Consider the following 23003-nt stretch of genomic DNA (forward strand, 5'->3'; position numbering starts at 1 on the left):
TTGCCATCTGTGGTTTCAAGTTGTTTATGGTTTATACAAGGTATGGGCTAGATCTTGGCCTTGCTCTATGGTTCAACTCATTACGTTGACAAATGAAAAGATTAAACAAGGTGTACATTAAAAATTGGCTATTGTATACATGTGCACAACGTGAACGAAAAAGCAGAGATGTTTTAAATTTACGCTCTCAAGTTTTACATAAAACATCGAGCACACGTTTCCAATTCATTTAGATGGAGTGAATAAAAATTGATAGAGGCGTTATCGCTGAATCTGAAGGGTCAGCCTGACTGACTCCCCGACTGAGTCACTGACTGTTTGACCGATTGACTGACTGATCCAGTGTATAAATATTGAACTAAAATGTTCCAAAATAACAAGCCAAGTCTTGTCAGTTTTTCCTACATTTGAGACCCAATAACGTAATTTGTATACCATCGAGCCACCAGATCCATTCACAACAGAGTCAGTACCCTTGAAGCAATGTAACCTCTGACCCTGCAGTGTACAGCGCTCAGCTCAAGTTTAGCTCCACTACCAATCCCCCAGGTTTATTCTCATAAAGTTGTTTTGCCAAATTGTCCAAAGTTAAGTTACTTTCGGGTTTGTTCCTGAAGTGTAAAGTAATCTGATATTTACAAAACATTTTGAATGCCTGTTCCCAATATTAACTTCAAGCTTCAACAAGTTGGCTATTTGAATGTAATATTGTTATACATCTTTTATTATGAATATAACAATGAATCCTTATCAGTCCCAACCCCCCGAAAAAAAAAAACTTTTGCAAAACTAGATCAGAGACCCTGTCCTAATTTTTTTCCCTGAACATCCGCACTTCCATACAAAAGCCCACTCTTCAAATATCGATGCAAATTACACTCTGAGATTTGACTCCTATCTTAAGTAGTTCCATATTTTCAAATGATTAAGATCTGATCATCTTAAGCCTCGAAACCCTCCAGAAGAGCCGACTTCATTAAAGTTGTGTAACTGAGTATTTTCTTCTCAAAAATTCGGACGCAATTTCTTTTTCGGACCTGCGTCACGATCCTTAATGACTCACGCCCACAGATGGCAACAAACTCTCTTCCCTGGAAAAACACAGAACTCCATTAACGGGGGCCGTTTCCTCCGAAAAAAAAACAGCTGTACATGTTTTGGAGAGCCTGTTGCCCTGGCAAACGTGACATCATCGATCTGATAAAAACTCAGGATTTTTGTTTTGGCTAACTTGACGTTGTTATCCAGCCCCCTTCTGGAAGTGTTCCAAAAGATCTTAAGAGGAAACTGTTCCCCTTGCCCTTCTCGTTCGACGCAACTCTCGATCTCTCATCTCCCAAACCCCTGAATTACAGTGACTTATTTCCTGAATCGTAATTAAGTTTGCGCGCAAAAAGCCATTTCTAGCTGCTGACCGGAACAGAGGATTTTTCAGAGCTTCCTCTCGATGTAAACAAAGTTCCAACTTTTGAGGGAGCGAAGGTGGATTAAATACCGTGACTTAACTTTAAAGGAGCATGCGTCCTTGATCCACAAAAACGACACTGACTTATTTCCTATTTAGAGAAAGTCAAGGGTCTACCTAAAATGATGACCATTACAGCTTTAAGCGACACTGACTTTTAGTGAAAAAGAATTCCGGCACAATTTGTTTAGGTTTATCAACAAAAAACAATCTTTGAAGATTAAAGGGAATACATCATTTGCTTTTGCTGTAATTTTCAGAAATGGATGGATTCGGGGGTTCGTATTTTATAGCAAATATTGTTACACTGACTTGTTTGAAGTTTGTGTTCGTAGATGCTGGAAAACCCAAGAAAAATTCGTGTAGTCTGGTTTCTTTACCCCACTTAAGATGAAACAGTGCAATTTATAGACGTCAGGGAATTGTAAGGTCAGGGAACCAGTCTAGAAGGCTCGTACCCGTAAACAACATGTAAACAAAATTCAGACTAGCTAAATATGGTAAATTGGGGACAATATTTGAAAAAAGCAAGGTTTGGAGGGGTTTTTCGTTGAAAGGGAATCAACAAAAACTTCAAATTTAGATACCCCTTTAAATATGATGCTCCCATATGAATGACTTTTTGATCCTCGTTCTATTGTCCTTCAATCACCCTCATCAAAACTTTGGATTTGTACTTACTCGTCGAAGAAGTTGGGGAGGGCGTCCCCCTGGAATGAAAGTCCCAGCTGAAGTGGCCGCTGCTGGAGGGGCTGTATGAAGACGCTGTGCCCATGGATAAATCGGACGTGGCACCCCCGGTTGGACTGGTAGGGCTGTATGGTACTGCCAATGCGAAGAAAGGAAAAAAAGGAAGAATTTATAAAGGTGCTACTCAGATTGTGTTCTCCAATGTTGATCATTTTGGTACAGTTGAGGCTATCATTGTATTTCAATGAGCTATACAGGGTGAGTAAAAAAAAAAGAAACCCAAATGTTGGGACTATTGTTTTAGTGAAGTTCTGCATGTATCAGTGGCACTTTCAAAATCTAGTATATGAAAGCCCAATTCATGAGCTTTCTTTTAGTACAAGAATCAATCAAATCACTCATGCACTTTTTAAGTTACGGAGTTTTAAACACAACCACCGTTTTAAGGTTCTGTCCACGTATCACATGATTTCAATGATTTTCAATCCAAGTTTAACCCTTCAAACTTCTTAGATCTAACACAGTCTACCAAGAGGTTTAAGAGCATTTTTGTTGAATTGAGAAAGGAAATGAGTTTTATTTACTCCCTTAGGCCTCTGACGTTCAGAATTTATCCAAATCGGATATTTTAAAGTGACACCAGTAGGGCACCATCAGTCTGTGTCCACCTTTGCCAAAAAAAAACAACATAACATACAAATGGTATTTAAATAACATTGATAAAATTCGTAATTTACGTTTTTGGCAATGTCCCAACATCAATTTTTCCTTTCTTTTTCAATTTGGTCATGAGGGCCAATGAGTTATAACTTGGCAAAGTCTGCCAAAATTCAATAACCGGCGAGGCCTAGACCTTTGCTAAATTTATCCTAAACTTTCGGTTCTCGCAGACAGTGACGTGCTCCGGTAGCCACCCTTTTGACACCGCACGTACACCCCCTTTGATCCCTGACCCCGCCCAACGACTGGGTTGCAGACAATGATTGGTGGCCCATCTGATTAAAGCGTAACAAAATATGTGATGTATCGCCAAAACAGAGCTTTATTTTTAGACCATTGTTTAAAGTCTGGTAGTAGTGTAAGGTTTGGGTCCGCGGTGGTACGTGACCATAGTTATCTCCAACAAGATTTGGTTTCAAGAGCTTGGCACAACTGATATTTCATTTTGGAAATAGAAAGAAAACAAGTTTTGGATTAAATTCAATTCCAGAGAAACACGAAAAATACGACAGAAATAAAAAACAACTTTTGAAAATAAACCCTCATCGTTAAATGAAGAATGCATATTTGTTTTAAAAAGGTAAATAATTGATGAAGATAATAATAGAAAGAAAACAAGTTTTGGATTAAATTCAATTCCAGAGAAACACGAAAAGACGGCAGAAATTAAAACAACTTTTGAAAACAAACCCTCACCGTTAAACGAAGAACGCATATTTGTTTTAAAAAGGTAAATAATTGATGAAGATAACTGATCTCTTGTATGTGCTTCTTGAAAGCTGACATAAAAAAAAAATTCACCACTAATAAAACTCCCACACTCTGCCTAACTTGAACCCTAGCCAAGTCACAAAGTGAGAAATTTGGCACCAGAGCTGTAACAAACACCTGTTACTCAATCCAGAACAGGAAAGTAAAATAAATAAATAAATAGAAATATATTTAAATATAGAACACATAAAAATGTGTCCAGTGAATTAATAAACAATGGCCACTCGTTGAACCGCCCCAGTTATCAGCCTTCTGCTTCAGAAGTACTGCTCTTAAATTATTCATAAGCATGGATCAACAACCTTTTTTCTCACGTTCTAAGAAATTACTTATTCTCTTCTAACAAATACTTCTGGAGAAGTGGGTCCTTTAATACAAATTAAATTATTCATAAGAATTTTAGGGCTTCTGAAAGCTTGGGGGAATGACAATGTTTACAAAGCTGGGATTATGTAAATTTGTTTTTCTGCCTTCCTGGAACCCCTCCAGTATATTTTTTTCTGGATTAAAAACTCTTCCTCTTGATTGTTGTGACTTCAAAGGTTTGTGCAGACATTTGAAAAAAAATGCTTGAAATGTTCATAACCAGAAAAGGATTTTACCCAGGCATGCAACTGCAAAATTAGCAAAAACAAGGAAAATCCAAACCACACAAGACTTTGTACAGTATTTCTCAATTTTGTAATGGCATTCGTGAGAAGTAAAAAAACGAAGAAATCAGCAGATCTGAGGAAAAGTTGCTTGCCTGTTTACCACATGGAGGATGGAAAAATAATTTTAAGTCCACGTACTTTAAATTGGAATTTCTATTAAGCTGTTGCACTCAGAAATTTCTAAACTTGTACTTGACATAAAAAAAGGAGTTTTAAAATTCATAGGAGAAACATGCAGTAATTTAATCAGAACCAAATGATAAAGTGATCATTTCGATTTTTTCCGCAAAATTGGGACTGATCATAAATTTGATTTTAGGCTTGTTTTAAGAAAAAAATCTGAACACTTTTCCGGAATTGAAATCCTCAACTAACTTCAACTGGTGATAAACAAACAGAAGCCCACTTCAAGGAATTGAGCAACAGCATCCCAAATCCTTCTGAAAAAAAACCTAATGCTTTAATCAATACCTCCGAAGAACCGAAGAATTGATCAATAAGGACCACTATCCATGATAAACCACTGAACATTCAATGCCTGCTGTTGCATGCATCTTTCAGGCTGAATCAGTGGGGGATTACTCTGAAAAAGTTTGCGGATTTAAACTGGAATTGTGCAAAATCACTCAGCCAGAATGGCATATTGTGCTGCAGGTCTATTTCCGGGCTGTGTGGTCTTTTATCTAGATTTTATTTAGAACCATTTCTTGGCTCCTTTCCAGATCATTTTCAGACTGGGTGGAAAGTAGTCTGGTCCCTGTCCCCAATGTCCTTCGGACTTCAAGTATGGAGACAGGTAGCTAGCATCCTTTCTCTATGCTAGCACTTCCTCCTGATGTATGCAAATTATTTATGCATGACTTGTATACTACTGAATCCCGCATCGTGAAATCAAAATCACAATGGTAATGATTGCACGCAACCAGCCTATTCCAAAATGGCCGCGCCACAAATGTGCAGTTTCCGAGGTGATGAGCTTTGATTATTGCTGAATTCGAAAGTGTCTCTGGCAAATATCAATAAAGAGAGGGAAATTACTGTTCAGTTTTTAAAACCTATGCAGTTGAAATGCTTGAAAGTTGCCCTCATGGTGACACTGAAGATTTTGCGTACTTTTAGGTGTTGTAAGACAAGAGTGATTTTTTTTTTTATGATCGTGTGTTCAATCATCGTCCATGCACAAAGCCAGGTAGCGATTCAAAAATAAATAATCATGTTGCGCGCAGAGGTGACCCAATCAATGGCTTTAAATGGTAGCTAGCTACAGGTCCCCATTTTTTTTTTGGGGGGGGGAAGGAAACAGTCGAGGTGGAAAGATCTCTACACAAACCTTTCGAAGCATGACAAATGTTTTGCCCTTTCACAGATATTTTTATTCTCATATTCCAATTACAGGCAACCGGGATAAAAAGATAAATGAAGCGAAAGGGCGAGATCTTAACGTTAAGCAGCATCTGCTATTAAACTGGCACATTTCAATAACTGTGACCAGATTGCCAAGTGTAATGATGTATATAATAAACAGGGGGAAAACACACACATTTCCAAATGTCAAAACAATTTATAAAGAGCACTTTTTTTTATAAATAGCTATTCTGCCTTGTCTCCAATAGCAGAATTTAAAAAAATATTAACAATTTTATTGATATTCCCCAAAGTAACACACACAGATATTTTGTACTGTGATAAATTCATCTATTTCAAAAAAAATATCTAAAAGTGTAATGATATTCCCCAAAGTAATAAACACAAATGTTTTGCACTGTGATAACTTCATCAATTTCAAAAATTGATTCATTCAATTCTCAGCACAAACAACCAGCAATCTTTCTCCCTTTTATACAGTAGTTTGATAAATTGAATTATTTGTTTGTCAAGTGCAAACAGCTCACTTTTGCTCTTGTTTTTCCGGAGGGGGTAGCAAGTGCTACTGACCTTTAATAGGATTTCTGTCAACAGTGTTATCATGACCTTGACATCTCTATGCAAATTGGCCGGCTGGTTTGTGTTCCCCCATTCCCCTATATGCCAATAGTTAACATGTATAATGCAGGGTACATAGTAGTTTTCACATATATTCATGAATGAAACTTGTGCATAATTGTGCATTGTATACATTGTATACATTGTATACATTGTATACATGTACATTTCTGTACACTACAAAATGTAGTACTTCACATGCTTGTATTATACATGTTCTGGGGCCCCCATTTTATGAAGCACTACATGTGCATGACAGTTGACACTGTATTGTCCCTGTACATGTTCTGGGGCCCCAATTTTATGACCTTACTACACATTGTGTACAACCATGGAGAAATTATTTCTCCATGGTACAACACTGTATTTTCACTGTACACATGTTCCAGGGTCCCAATTTCATGAAGCAGTTTAACAAACCTACATTTTAAGCAAACATTATATGCTAAGCAAAAAACACAGGTGAACACCGGGATATTGAGTGAATGTTACCAACAATGCATATTTGTGTGAGCAGATTCTCAATTTAGTTTTACGGAGAATTTTATTTACTAAAAGTATACTTAGCAATATTTTATAATTTAACAGAACTACACAGAAATCTGCAAAGCATGATGTTATTTTTGACGCACGAAGAGCTTACCAGCCGAAATATGCATGTAATGTCTTTGGTTTGGTTCTCAGCTGAAGCACGCTTTAACTTAAGCACAATTTGAAATTGTCCCTGTGCATTTAAGCAGACACACTATACATGTAGATCCTTGCTACACATGTGCTTTCAGGGTTTTAAATGTCACAAACAATTACAGCTAGAAGTCTTACTGCATAATGTACAATAGAAGTACTGTTTTGTGTGTTTCAACAAATACCCAAAGGAACTTCAGAAACAGGCCCCCATGTTTTTATGCTTCATGATTTTGGCAATTTGCCAAGATGCCAAACTATTAACTGAAACCAGAAACTGGACAAGTAAACATCTGGTATTTGACAGGATTTTTCTTCCCCTCATGAACAGAGCAATTCATCAACAATGACCGTGTCAGGGGCAATTTTTTTCATGGGCAACTTGATCTGGACCACAGTCTGTGAGCGATGGGAAACATAGATACCCTTGAAACTTGAAAGTTGAATGAACAGAAAATTGAGAAGAATTTATAAAAAAAACTAGAGTAATGTGTTGAACAGAAGTGTTTTTTTATGTTACACTAGTAGGGCCTATATCCTCAGTTGATCTTGAAATGTATACATTGTAACAGTTGTTTGGCGCTGTGCCAAGATCTGAGGATGATTGTGAAAGACAGGTGTGTGTTTCAATTTTAAACATGAATTGTTTTCTCGCATTTCCTCTTGAAGTTCATTTTTAACAAAAGGGGCTAACCTAAAAAAAACTCCTGCATGCTTCAAAATCTGCCTTGAGATTTGTAGGGATTTGTGGGATTTTGTGGGATTGAGGAAAGACAGACGACTAATCAATGTCAATTATTTGTAGGAAGTTATGTGATTTTGTGGAATTGAGGAGAGACAGACGACTAATCAATGTCAATTATTTGTAGGAATTTGTGTGATTTTGTGGGATTGAGGAAAGACAGACGACTAATCAATGTCAATTACCGAGGACACTATGCCTCTTGGGAAGTTCCTGCAGGAAGAATTTGCCATTGGTTTCCTACAACACTGATAGATGTCGAAGGATTCAGGATTGTTTCGTGGAAGGACTTGAACAAGTCTACCACCAAGTCAAAAACAGGAAGACGCGATCTGTTTGCAAAAGCTAGTACCGACTACTTGCTAATGTTTGTCTTTCTGTGGAGGCAGTTAAAGACGTTCATCCTTGACTTATTTACATTACCACAAGCATTTATCATGTCAAACAATGCTCAAAGACTGTGGGCCATTTACTTGGTGATTTGACCTCGGGATTTGTAAAAGAGGATTTTTACACCCAATGTTTCTGGAGGTGGAAATTGCACAAGCTAACTGGAATATTAAAGAACAGATACTGAATGTTTTCGAAAACTTGGTTCAATTCCAGTGTGGGTTCACGAGATTTGGGCCCCTGATTGTCTACAGATAGGAAGTGTTTTTGAAAACTCGGCTTCAATCCAGCTATGGGTTGGTGAGATTTTTGGCCCCTGATTTGGGGAAATTTGGCAAAGGAATGAGGGTTGATATGAATTTTATTTTTTTTCGTTACCTGAGGTGCTGTCCATTCTTGCCAATAGAGGGCTCCCTGATAGGCTTGTCAGCACCATGGCTGCTGCCATGACGTCGTTCATCATGGGTTCGTCTTCCACCTTGAACGATTTGGCACTAGAACAAAACAAAAAATAAGAAAATGAGAACAGAAAATCTCTTAAAAATCATGCCAGCCACAATATATCTTCTGTTATTAAGAGAGAAACAGGGCAAGTCCCTTTAATACTGTTTAACCTATGCCTGGGATGACATATTCGTGGTATCATACAACAGACTTGTAGATTAAAGGGGTGTGCAGCTCAAAATCACGTTAAACACTTTGTGCACATTGGCAAAGTAAAATGGCACAGGACTTTCAAAACTGTTATCAGAACAAGAAAGCTGATCAATTCTGGCAAGCTCTGTAGGGGTCTACCCGATGTTCCCCAATACCAATGTTCCCCAATACCGATGTTCCCTGAAATCCATAGGATTAGGGTTAGGGTTAGGGTTAGGGGTTTGGGTAAGGATTTCGGGGAACATCGGTATTGGGGAACATAGGTATACACCCGCTCTGTACATGGTGGTTGAGCGGTTTAGGTGTCTGCACTAAGCAGGAGGTCATGGGTTCAAATCCATCCTAAGCAAATTTGTGAAGTTTCTCAAAAGTTGTCGGAAAAGCACTGAGCATTACTTCTGTAATTCCACCAGTGAAGGGCCGGCTAAACCCAAAAATACAATTACAAAGGCCTTTGTATTGGTGGTTGGTTCTTCTCCTATATACTATAGGACTTCCACAAGGGAGTATAACTAGGAGGCCAGAACACCAGGGCAAACCCCTTCTCTTAGCGATAAGTGTTACTGGGTTCTTTTACGCGCATTGCACTACACAACACACGGGACCTCCGGCTTAACGTCCCATCCGAAGAACGAAGCAATAATGGTTAAGTGCCTTGCTTAAGGGCACAAGTGTTCGGGCCCGGGCTCGAACCCACGCAACTGTTACAGGTCTCTGAAACACCACAGCATGAGTCCGGTGCTCTTAACCGCTAGGCCATGACACTCTTTGTATGTTAAGACTATTCCATTCATTCTGTGTTACTCACCCCAAAACACAACACAGCGAGCAGAAACGAATGGAACATTTAATGTAAGCCATGGTCCAGAAATTGAAGAGATCTTTTCAATCAGGAATAATTATCTAGCAACCTGAAGTATACTAGTTGCCAGTCTAGGCTCTAGAGATGTGCAGAAGTGACGGTACATGGTACGTTATGGCGATGATTAATGTTTGGAGTGTTGTAATTTTTCATTTTTATGGAGCAAGCTTGGCCGAAGCTTGCATCAGCTTGCTTCATGGTTTGACGTGGAGATTCGGTTTGGTTTGGTTGTGTTGGATGAGATGATGCAACTTGCAGGATATACAGATGATTTGTGAGGTGATTAGGAATCGTCGTCACCTGACGCTGCGCACACACGTATCGCACGTTAGTAGCTCACCATGCAGAAATTTGTGTGATGTACTCTAAGGCCAAATAAAAAAAAAAATGTTTAGCTTCCTTTTTGGCGGCCGCCTCCTTTTTTTAAACACGAAAAAAAAAAAAAATTTAAACAGTGACATCATTTTGGCCTCTTTGTCTGTTGCATCTAGCCCATATAAAGCTGGTACATCATTCCCGAGTCCAAGTGGAAGCCATTTAAAAAAAAAAAAAAATGGCGGCCATCTTGAAAAATAGCCCCGTCGGGCAGCCATTTTGGAAGGGAAAAACCAAAAATAAAGGGCCTCCTTCCTTTTTTTTCAAAAAGGCAGGACGCTAAACATGTTTTGTTTTATTTGGCCTAACAGACTTAACATAATTTGTCGATATAGTAATTTGTAGATATAGAAGTATTAAATTCCATCTCCTCACAAAGAAATAATTTAAACCAAAAATACGGCTTTTTAAAAAGTAGTCAAGGGGAAGAAAAAAAAAAAAAAAAATTAAAATGTCCTATTCCAAAAATTATTTTGGAGAGACAATTGTGTAAAAAAAAAAAGGACTTTTGTATTATTGTGAATTTTGTCAGTCCTCTTGTTAATCAGTTTTCACATCTCCCCCAATTCCCCTAAATTCAAATTGAAAACAAGGAAAATATTCAAACTTCAAAAGATTAAAAGATTTCAATAGAGTCCTTCCATCCAAACAGAGAAATAATTATGTATCACTCGGTGTATGGAAAGACATAGAGTGAGAAAAAAAATAATTTCATCGAAGTCCAAAAAGTTTTGACAATAGATTTTGACCTTTACTTTGTTCATGGTTCAAGTCAGCAAAACTGGAGCAGCGTGTTTTTTTTAAATAAATCACACTTCATTCATATCTAATTACATCGGCCAGTTCGCACTAAATTTACTATCTTGTCAACCTTCCGTCTGGCAGGTCAGTCCATGGTTCGCACAATAGTCAGTCGAGATAATAGTCCAGGTCGGTGGTCAAATTTCTCCGGACAATGGCCCGAGATGTCTGGCAAGCACGATCCTTAGGCCCTGACCTCAATCTTGTTTACATTTTCTGCCCCATGTGTCTCGATTTAATGGACATCGTTCAAGCAAAATTGACGGTAGTTCCCGAGAAACGCTAAATCATTATTGGATTTCATCCACCACTGCACAATGTCTTCCACTCAAAAAAACCTAGGCCCGCATGTGTGCACTTTTTACCCATGGACAAAGCCTGGTCCGAGGCCAAAATGAAACTGACCATCCCCCAAATTGACCATTCCCAACTGACCATGCGGCATGCTTCCGTGGTCGCCCAGTGGAAATAACTGACAGTTTTAGGTCCGGAGTGAAAAAAGGATATTAAAAAAAGTGACCAGTGTAGGGCTTGATACCAGCACTTGTTCGTGCCAACGATCTAGTTACACGGCCAACATTGATCTTTGTTTATTTCTGGAACTTTTAAGGGCACTCACAATTTCCATGGTAATGTAATTATCTTTGTGCCAGTTTCTCTCGTGCGGTGAGTCGCTAACGGAAAGGAATGTTTTCAGGCCGAGCTCTTTACGGCCGAAATTTGTAGCGACAGGCATTTTTCATCGACCACCATCCAACCGTTGTTGACAATTAGCACACGAGGTGCGCGCGTGATCATAAAAAATTGACAGCAAAAATAAATTGTCCGACTTCAATTGATCGTACACTGAAAATGTAGTGCTGCTTTTTTAATCAACACACATTAGCTCACAATATTCTGGCACATTTGGCGATACTAATGCGACTGTGTTACTGTTACTTCCATTCAATAAGAGTCAAATTGGAAAGCGGCCATTTTAATAACTTTATGTTAATAAGGCAAACGTCTCGTCCAATCACAAATTATGGCGCAACTTTCCACTCATGCGCACTGCGGTAGAGCCGATGTGTGTCCCCCCCAAAAAAAAAAAATTGAAAAAGATAATGTTCAAAACCGCTCAAAATTTTATTCTGTGTCAAAATGTAACGGTCCAACGCCCGCTGGCATGTGATAGATATTTCAGGACAATCCAGTTAGATTAAATTCAATCGATTTTAGCAGAACAAACAACAGCCCCCGACAGCTACATTAATGCCTAAAAACTATGATTACTTAAAAACGTGTCGATAAACTTGACACCGCGTTGAAATATTAAAAGCTGCCGTTTTTAATTTTCACCCAAAGGTTTTGTTGCTGAAATTTTAGCATCGATAACATCCAGCCCCGCCATATGGTGAGAATTTGTTGCTGTAAAAAAATCTACAACTATAAGGAGCATTGACACCAGAGAGAAAAAAACAGAGCTGCATAATTCGTCGGAGTGGTACGTCCATTCATGCGAAAATGAACATGATAAGTCAATGAACTTGTAGCATTATGCATCTCTTGTTTGTTCTGCTATAAAGTTGAAGGTCCTTGTTTATGAGCTGCTCACAATGCGACCGTTGAACATCAACACTCGGCCTTTTTCCCAGAAAAGAATTTCCAAGAAACTGTTGGAAGGGACGCTGTATAATTACAGTGAGGTCAATGCTCTATGCTGTGAACGTGCTGCAATAGTCGTATCAGTTTTCGGACGTTCCCCCTCACACAACAATGCCAATTTCGTATTTGCATTTTTATAAAAGAAAAACATTGTATTAAATCTCCAAATGTTTATTTTAACGAGGACTAAAAACATTATTGTGGCGTATTGACTTCGCACATCGGTATTACATGTATTACCATATTTTTCTTGGTATAAACGGCGAGGTCAATGCTCCGAACGTACTTTCAATAGTCATATAATTATCGGACGTTATCCCCTTCAATGCATACAAAATACACTCTCCGATTTGCATTTTTTTGGAAGAAAATAATTGTATTAAATCTCCCAATCTTTATTTTAACGAGGACTAAAAACATAATGGCGTGTTGGCTTCGCTCATTGGTATTACTATTAGTACCATATTTTTCTTGGTATTTTTTTTATGGAAAATTTTGTGGAGGAGTTTGAAATAATGAATTTCTTGCATTAGTAATTTCTCCATATTAACTAGAGATAGAATTAACAAGACGAGTGTAAAGCTTAGTAAATCTGGCCCATGGTGCATAAAACTCTATTCAATAATATTGATTCATAATATTAATAATGGCTATTCACTGGAAGCTTTTTTATGCATCAGTACACAACCGGCCAGATTTAGCTATTCATTACTGTTACGGGGTCATCCTATATGACAGCACTGCCCGGTTCACAAGCGAGTCAGCGAATAAGTCTGTCAGTCAGTCAGTCAGTCAAAGTTTAAAAAAAAAATCCCTAGAGGATGTTTCAGGAGCCTACTAACCAAATACCAAGTAAAGTGGAAACTAGGCTCCAGCAAAAAAAAAACTGTTCTTGTTTCTTTTTTTTCCTGCAAAACATTCCGGAAAGCTGGAGTTCACTCAAGAAAATCTCTGCTTGATAGACCTAGACGACACTTGCAGCACGTAATCTGTTACCACTTCCCACCCACCAGACAGAATCCAGGGCCCAAGTTGGCTTTTGTGGTTTTTTCTTCAAATTCTCAGAGGACCACTTGATCCGAGCGCAACATTGCGGATTTTATTAAATTGGTCTACGTGCGGTACAAAGCATACACAATGATGTTTCTTAACAGCTCATTATTTCACTGTTAAACATTAATGAAGTATTGCCCTGTCTGTGCAACAATACGAATATTTGATCACGTAGTCCAACCAGCATTTGTTCTGCAAGGCTAACCACATTCAAAGTCATTCACCCGTTTCGGAATAATAATCGAGTAATGTCATCAGCTCATTATTTCACTGTTAAACATCAATGAAGTATTGCCCTGGCTGTGCAACAATACGAATATTTGACCACGTAGTCCAACCAGCATTGTTCTGCAAGGCTAACCACATTAACAGTCATTCACCCGTTTCGGAAAAATGATGAGTAAAATGTAATTTGACCGAATGGAAGTTGAAGGTGATAGTACGAGTTACTTTATGGTTTCCATGTTGTGTCACTCGTGGTGACATAATTACGGGCAGTTTTGTCGCTCGTGCGGAAGAACATTGTTCTTGATGCGGTCAAATTACTGTCTGGGCTGGCGTGTATGCGGGTTGGTTCCAAACCCCGCCCCTCAAAGGGGAAACACCCCTCTTCAACAGGTAAACATAAACCCCGCCCCTCAATAGGTAAACATAGACTTTCGAAATGTAGCTTTCTCAATTCGCCTCTTAAATTTAAAAAGCAACAAAGCAAAATCATTTTTTGCAAAAGAATTTAGGCTATTGTTGACCCCTTTCTGGTAAGATACCCCCACCCCTTCTTTGCAAGATAATGCCACGCCTACAAGGGGCGGGGCTTCATTAGAAAAAGTATGTAATGGCCCCGAGTCGAGTCCGAATCACTTGGTTACGGCTAGAATGATGATGTCTATAATGCGCGAGACGTGTGAAATTTCCAGACCGTAGCCATTAAATAATTCGGACACGGCCATGTATGTTTAGAATACAATTATGCAGATTTATTCAGCAAAGAGGGTTGCAATTTTTTCTTAACGAGCATGCATGATTGAAGGAGAAAAATAAACATTTTGGAAAATTTTAATAAGAAGTTACCATTTTGGTAAAGGCCTCATCCTTGGGTACTAGTTAACACAAACAAAATAAAGTCTCGATTTCACAATATTGATCTCTGCCTCTTTTGCAAAAAAAATCGCACTCGGTTAAAAATACCAATTCCTTTCGGCATTTTTTTTACCATTCGTTTTAACTGACCGGTTTTGCCGGCCGGCCGGCACAAACGATAAATACCGGCTTCTGATCGAATCTGCAACGCCTTACTTGGCACAGTTCCCAAGCCGAAATTGCACGTACTGCAGTGCAAAATCAACACACGAGCGCGACCTGCGTGTGCCTCATTACCATACAATGCTTGCAGAGGATTAAAGGGGGACGGAGGCGCGCGCGTGCCATTGGCTGGTTCGTTCATTTTAGCGCGGAGTATGAAATCAGATCATGAATATTCATTAGGGGTTTCGAAATGGCCGGTGTCCGCACGATTTTGTGGACCTCTGCTCGATATCTATAGCACATAAAGACTGTCTACGTGAAGATTTGGATCATAATAAAAGAAAATGTTCCCTTTAAAACGGAGCACTTGAATTATGCTTCGTTTATGAGAAAACAGCATCTGTTCAGCGAAGTAATCGCCTGGTTTATAAATACGTTCCACACACGCCATTTGCGGATTTCAATTCGTTTCCGTTGATCCCTTGATCAGTTGTCCGTTTCCGATTCAGCGATTAAAAGGTCTTGAAACCTAAAGTAATCATAACGAATGATGCATCCATTATTCAGAATTGTGCCAAGTGCTGAGCTAATTAAGTAAACAATATTTTCAGAAATACCATGCAGTTCAACCATTATGCACTGAGCACTTATTAACACTAGTGTTAAAAATTATGGAACCAATGTTTACAAGAAAATGGCAACAGGCAGCTTGCAGAAAGAAAAGCTAACTTTTATGTTACGGAGTTTAGACATCCATCGCTTCTTAAAATCAGAAATAAAAAGATGTTTTTCCCTGGTTATGGGGCTGTCTGTTGTCTGGTTCATAATTCGGCGGGAAACGTGGCCTCAATTCTAAAAATACAGTTGTAAACCGGTTATCGGGATTTTTTTTTAAAGATGTGATGCTCCACATGGAACAAGAGCACCAGGATGTACCGATCAAATTAACAGATAATCACGTGGCTATTCTCTTCGCAAAATGACTTTTCAAAACAAACCCAGAAAAAATATATGGAATGTTAGTCACGATATATTTCACAATTTTCAACTTCACAGCTATACCGTCAAGGTTTAATGCCGCTTCATAAAGTTTGTATAATGAATGACGAAACCCCATCCCTTCTATCTGGAACAATCTCGTTTTTTGTTCATTTCCAGACTTTTTCGTCGTCTTTGTCAGAAAAATTCATCAAAGGCAAGTTCGTTCTTTCATTTTCACGGACCAGCAAGTTCCGGTCGAGTGCGCATGGCACGTAAACAGTTAAATTCATGACGCGCAAACCCGCAGAAACGACGCGTTCCTACTGGACGAAATTATGAAGGGTCGTACCATTCGCGCGCGAGGGGCTGAATACTAATCAGGACAGTACCATTTATGTCAATGGATGAGCTCATCCGTGAACGACATATCCAGGGACTTTTTTTTTTATTCCTTCCGGAGAACTGCGTTTCCGGGGTTTGCACGAACTGAAGGAGTTTGTCAACACGAAACGGAGGGATTGCGAAATAGTGGTGTTTTTGTCGGTTACTGGGTGATTCCCCATGCAATGATGGCGAGATGATGGAAAAATACGGGTACAAAATGCGAAACGTTTCTTTGTATTCTTTAAAACTTATACGTTTTATTACAGTTAGGCCACGTCAGTGGTAAAGAATGTATATAGGCCCACATGAAATTGTTTGGGGTTTCTGTTTGGTTATGTGGTTCTGTCTTCCAAAAAGGGGCACAATTCTGCACAAACATCCCACTCATAATATGAAGGTTGGGCAAACCATTTGCAGTGGTTAAGCAAAAAGATCCAATCGTTACAAGGCAAAAATAAGGGCCTCCATTAACCTCATTAACTGGTTCTTTCAATAGAATGTGCGCGTCTCCGCTACAGTGGTACAAAGAACCCGAGGACTGGTACATAACAGGATTACCAGCGTCCATAAAGGAAAACGAGAACAAATTTTTAATCAACTCTTTTTTTCTTACATTACACTGGCCCCGAATGCAATATCAACAAGCTTTCTGTACCACTGGGGGACGAAATAACCAATAGTCACGATCTTACATGCGTCCGGGCGTGTGCAAACATGCCCGGACTAAGAAAAATTAGCATGTTAATTCCGCCGGTTTTTAGCTGGCCACGGGGCAGTATTACTTGGTGCACCAAACTACCTAATGCTTCGATCTGCCGACCTGTAAATTGACATTGAAAGGTCAGGCAGAAGGAATGTTTTGAGATCCACAGGTCTCGCTGTGGAGGGGACTTAGCTGGCTTGCCCTTTTGCCGTGCGTTGTGTGCATGAACGGACGCTATGACATGTAAATTGCCAGCACAGAGTGTGCATTGCATGCTGAACACTGGATTTACACGGTCATGTACAAGTGCATGTACATGTACATTGTGTACATGTCTATACACTGTGTACTCCACTGTAAATGATTTTGGATATAGGTGGTATGATTAATCACCCAAATGGTGTAAAAACATTATCTTCGATACCTTAAGCTATTGCACTCAATTGAACAACAACGATCTTTACATGTTGGCGGCAGGCTTTTGTTTTTAGCCAATTGGTATGATTCTTGAAGGTGGAATATTAAAAATCTTTAATGGGAACTGACTGGTTTCGGGAAAATCGCACATGAATGTGGCACTTGACTATATAATATAAAAAGAATGGAATATCTCGATTTCCATCCTTGACAGAAATAGCAAACGAATCACATGTATAACTTCTGAGGCAAATCCAGAATTGCAACCTTTTTATGATGTTGGAAATGAAAATTGGTGATAGTTTGTTGAACATGTTTCTTTCACTATACTATCGTGCATTGGGAATTCAAACGATGAATTTTTAATCTGATGTTCTCACGGGACATCATTTGCATGAATTATTCATGAACAGACGACAGTGCATTTGCATCAGTAATAACCCCTGACCTTTTAAATGTGTGGCGAGAGTCACGAGTTGAGCGTTTCACACCTTGGTAAGACTGCGTCGATAGTCTGGTATTTACCCTTGTGTTTTATCAATGATACATGCAAGGCAACAACCTTGAAAATAATCTTTTCTGTAATTAGACTCATCAGGGTAATCTTTCGTGTTCATTTTAATATTTGATCTTGTTAAACACAAGATGGCATTGGGCAAGCCGTAAGAATCTCTTAATCGATTTTATTGATCGCCTTTGTCAATAAACAGAAACCGTGACCTGAAAGCAAGGTCGCGTGAGACGCGCAAGTCGACACTGGTACTTTGCTTAAAAAAGGTAACACTTATACCAAACAAAACCAGAATGAAATCATGTTCGGCTATACATTGTATATTGTTGTCGATAGCGTACGTACAGCACACACCACTTCTGAAGTAAATTATTATGGTAAAACCCGTTCTCGTACGAACTATGAACACAATGCATTGAATATGTAAACTCCATTACGTGCGAAACCCATTTTGACATAATCAGTTTAAAATGCCTTAAAACATGTTTGTTATGCATGCGTATCCTTTTCTACTCTATAGGCCTAAATTTATGCACGGCTGAGCTTAAACAACACAAGGTCGGGCCCAAGACCTTGACACCGTGCATCCTCCGAAATCAGCCACACATTTTGGCCATATAGCCTCAATCCTGCAAAATCCTCCATTTTGCAAAGAAGATGTTTTTTTTAGGATTTGGGAAGGTTAGGGTTAATAGTTAAAAGTTGCCCTTTTTTGTATAGGGCCTACGGGGCATTCCGTGTATCGGCTCGTATCACCCTATGACTTTACCATCGCACGCAATAATTTGATTGCACAAGTTTTCGTGGGGCAACACCAGTTTGTAGACTACTGTAAAATTAAATACCCAAAGATTGACAACAGTTCCGGCGAATATACGACCCCGCCCACAAACAAAACCGCAGTTCCGGTTGCGCAACACCGCGACTCGGACATGATCTCATCGAGGTATATCCCCTTACACGTTGGTAAAAGGTGCGTCACGTGCAAAAGTTACAGGTGGCGGGAATGTTCCATTTTGTATTTGCATCCCCCCCCCCCCTCCCCCATTTTCTCTGTCGTCTGAATGCTTTTGGGGCGAGGTAAAACTATGTCAGGCTTTATTTTCTTACGGTTGAGAAAAATGCGACACAAACTGAATACTGTCGATATTTTTTTAATGAAATGATGACAATCATTTTAAACAGTCACTAAAATGGCGACTTGTCCCGTGACAGTTCCATTCCGAGATGATGTTTGTTCAGTTTTGTTTGTCAGTTTGCCATTTGACGACATCAAAATTAAAATTCAAAATTCAGGTTTTTTATCGTTCATGCTACCATAAAAAAATACATCATGTTTCAACATGAAATGGTTTTGTCACAGATCAAATTAGCATTGCTGCCTCAGTAACTAGAAGGTTTGCAAAAACATTATCCTCACGTACGCCTCGACAAAATATCGACAATAATATTGACTTAGCAGCACAAGTAAACAATATCAGATGTCTAGCAATGTACAACGTTCGAGAACACTCCAAAAAAATGTGTTTATCGAATTATGTCAACAAATGACGTCCCATCCTGACCCATTTCCGTCGAAAATATTTTTGCTTTTTTTTTCTGGATCGAGGGGCAAAGTCCCATGTTTCTGTCAAAGGGCTTCTGATAAATAAGGTCTATTATGGCGAGACTGCATTGCGATATGCCATTATTTACAATGGTGAGATCATTAGCGAACTTATCAATACGACCAAATTGGTTTTTGTTGCATGTGTGAAACGCATTGTTCATTGTGTACTCGAAATACGTGGCAATTGTGCACAGGAATATGCTTATGACAGCAAATATTTTTTTTAAATCAATATTTAATGTAATTCCACTTTGGCCTTTATTTTGTTGGAATACGACATTTTTTTGATACAACACGGTAAGGTAATTTACGACATGGATGATATTTGAAAACAATGGTTTAGATGTTTCTTTCAAAACACATATTTGATGTTAAACAGATGCAATTATTCAATGACCAAAATATAAAAAAAATATAACCACTTAACACTAACTCCCTAGCATGATCCACTAAGAACCATACCCATCCTGGCAAATTCCAACACCATATGGGAAACTGCACACATATTTCTGACTGTGATTCTGGAGGTGTGCCAACCCAATGTAAAAGACTGTCAGTTTAGGGGTAGGCCTACTGTACCCATCCTGACAGATGCCAACACAATATGCCATTGGTGTTTGATGGGTTGACTTTTGTTAGGGTTTTACCACTTACTTGACTTAAGCACATAATCTAAATGAGTTTTCAAAACGACATGTACAGGTAAATTTGAAAGCAACTTTGAAGTTGTAGTATAGTGGTCAAAACAGACACCTGTTAAGATGACAATTGGGCAGCAACAAAAAGGTGGAGGTCAGATGGGCAGCTGGCCTGTTTGTGGACGGACTGCCCACTATTGTCCGGCTTATGGTCAAGCTGGCCAGAATCGTTTGTGGTGCAACTGACCATAACTTGGTTGACCATGCACAACCAGTGAAAATGAAAGATGCTTTAATTTTAAAGTCTCAAAACAGCCAAGGTTTTTGCGTGGGTGAAGTTGTAAGCCCGTGGGGTTGAAAAAAATAATAAGTTGACAACTGCCGGATTTGAACCTGCGACCTTCTGTGTACTGTATTGGGACTCTACAAACTGAATATCCAGATCTACGTGGGCAGTCCCTTTGTGGATGGATTTTAGATGTGGAAAATAATTTAGAAGGCGTAGGAATTTTGTTTGACACGATCTGATAATTTCAAGATTGGTTTTGGAACATTTCTACAAATTTCATCTCAACAGGTTCATTTCTAAAATTTCACTTGAGACAATGCTTGGTCATTTTGGTGCGTGAAATTTATTATTGAATAGGAAGCATGAATATGAATACATGAATTATGCATGAGCTATGACAATGTCCTCTTTAGTTGTTGTTTAACAACAAAGGCTTTTAAAAATTCGCAAATGGGCAGGATTTGAAGTTGGGATGTTGACTCACCTGGGCACATCGATGCTGCTGGACACGTTCCGTTTCTTGGCATCCGAGGTTGGGCTCATGTCGGCCAACTTCAGGTAGTTGGTCTCGTGGTCGGCGAGGCGGGGCGACTTGCGGCTCTCCATGAGTCGGACCTCGTCCAACTTCCGTTGGATCATGGTCTCCGAGCTGTCCGCGATCTTGATGAAGACCTGAATTTTACAAGAATTGTTTTTTAAATTGTCATTAGTGACTGTTTTTTAAATTGTCGTTAGTGACCCTCATTTATTTTAACAGTTTCTACAACGAAAGTTGAAATTATGTATACCTTTTGCTAGAACTTATAATAATAATAATAATAATAAAAAATAACAATAACAATACCCTTTGAGATACAACTTAAAAAATACATTTTTTAAGTTGCATCTCAAATCTTTGACAACAAAAAGATGTCCATTATCTTTCAGGTGTAATAAATTCAAACATACTGTAGTTGTGCAATACATTTGGGGAAATCCCAAATACGCCATACATTATAGTGATAACAAGTACCCCAAAATAGAAAACAATACATTAAGGGACAAAATCTTTCCTTTCCTTGCCTGCACATTAATGTGAAAGAATTCCCCAATTGCACAAGAGATTTCTTTTCAATGGTATTATATGGTCAAAATATATTATTTTGAAATCCATTCAATCAATAAATCCAAATCACACAGTAGTAAAATTACAAGTCGGTGGTGCCATCTCCGAACCTAAAAATACACCCAATACTATTTGTTGTGCATTGAGCAGATTTGTAGTTGAATATACAACAATAATATACAATCGTGTGGTGGGCTGATGTCTGTTGTGGAAGGCACGAGACCGATGTTTACTTTTATGACTTCAGCGCAGCCCAAGGCCACGCGGCATTGAACAGCCTCGTGGATTTAAAAAAAAAAAAAGGAGAAAGAAAAAAAAAACCTGAATGAAAGCAAATAATAGGGAAGCTCGCTCAATGGAAAGAGGGCTAAGCCTATGGTTGTTTGATTCTGGCTGATTTTCAATCACGGAGCTTTAAAAAAAGATTTCCTTTTCTTTATGCCTGTACTGTTCACATCAACAAGTTGGGGCTTGATATGGAAGAAGTGAAATGACCTACTTTCCTAACACTTGTTTTCTGTGTGTCAACAGGACCACAGTTTTCAAAACATGTGTTTCACATTTTTACCCTCTAGTTGTGTACCTGGGTTTTTTTCAAATCGAATAGTATTTGCAATGGAAAAATACTGTAAATTTCCAATGTGTGCAGAGATATATGTACAAATTTGCATTCGGAACCAAACAAAACACAATGTGTTTGTAAATTTTCTGACCCATGTTGGAGTACTGGAAACATATGTACATGTACATTAAAATGCATGTACATGTAGATTATACAATGTAGCACACACCACAAAATCCTATTCATAAATTGTCTCGACAAATGCTCGATGCGTATGTTTTCAATGAACATCAAACGGCATTTTATGATTGCTATATACGATATTTAAAACACAATTTTAATCAGCAGCACCATACATTCATACAAAGTAGTAAAATGTAAATTTAGGGCCTACATTGAAAAAAGTGGGTGGCACAATATATGCAATTGTGAATTTGACACGTGTTTCACACAAGAAAAAGATAATGATACAATAATGTGATTATGCACAATACATTCAGCGGATTTGGAAACGTAACTCTTACGTACCTCGTTTGTCGGTTTCTTGTGTTTTTGCACGTGGCCCACCATTTCCCGGCCGTTGTTAGTGATGAAGACTTTTTGGCCGAATTTGAGATGGACGCTGCCGACTCCTCGAAACCCCTGTCCGACGATGTCGGCCTCTCTGAAGGCCTTGGTGTACCCATCGTCAAAACATATGGTGTAAACAGACCGGTTTTCCATGTTTCGGATTTTGCCTGGGTAGTAAATGCCGTCGGGCCACGGCGCGCACACGCGAGTCCCGATGATGCTTCGCTTTGCTAAACGTTTGGAGCCGTACATGTTCGGTGTCTGTCAAAGCTCGTACTTTTAAAAACCTATCAGAAAATTACTTTTAACAGTCTGAGGAAATGTGGTTTGCGCCTCTCAAGTGTCGAGGTTTTTTCCCCTCAGTGGAAAACTTCTTGCATTCCGATGTTGTACTAGATCTGACCGCAACTTGAAGTTTCGAGCCGTGAAATGGCCCTGAGATAGCATGCCGGCCGGTTTGTTTATGATTTCGTTATTCTGTGTGTGGGCGGAGCTTAGC

General features: G+C 38.9%; 1 protein-coding gene across 2 annotated transcripts in view; it reads right to left on the bottom strand.

Annotated features, from left to right (window-relative positions):
• LOC119724372 (zinc finger protein 704-like) overlaps positions 1-23003 on the bottom strand; it is a 45070-nt gene extending 22067 nt beyond the window's left edge. Inside the window, exons 1-4 of one of the 2 annotated variants that reach the window (XM_038195394.1) lie at positions 22463-23003; positions 20752-20939; positions 8477-8592; positions 2147-2290 (exon numbers count right to left, since the gene is read on the bottom strand). In XM_038195394.1, coding sequence (XP_038051322.1) covers positions 2147-2290; positions 8477-8592; positions 20752-20939; positions 22463-22756 — 742 coding nt within the window. In that variant the 5' untranslated portion in view covers positions 22757-23003. The remainder of the gene's footprint in view (positions 1-2146; positions 2291-8476; positions 8593-20751; positions 20940-22462) is intronic. The other variant, XM_038195395.1, reaches the window with a different exon arrangement.

This window comes from Patiria miniata, unplaced genomic scaffold (genome assembly GCF_015706575.1).
Source record: "Patiria miniata isolate m_02_andy unplaced genomic scaffold, ASM1570657v1 HiC_scaffold_18, whole genome shotgun sequence".
Taxonomy (NCBI): domain Eukaryota; kingdom Metazoa; phylum Echinodermata; class Asteroidea; order Valvatida; family Asterinidae; genus Patiria; species Patiria miniata.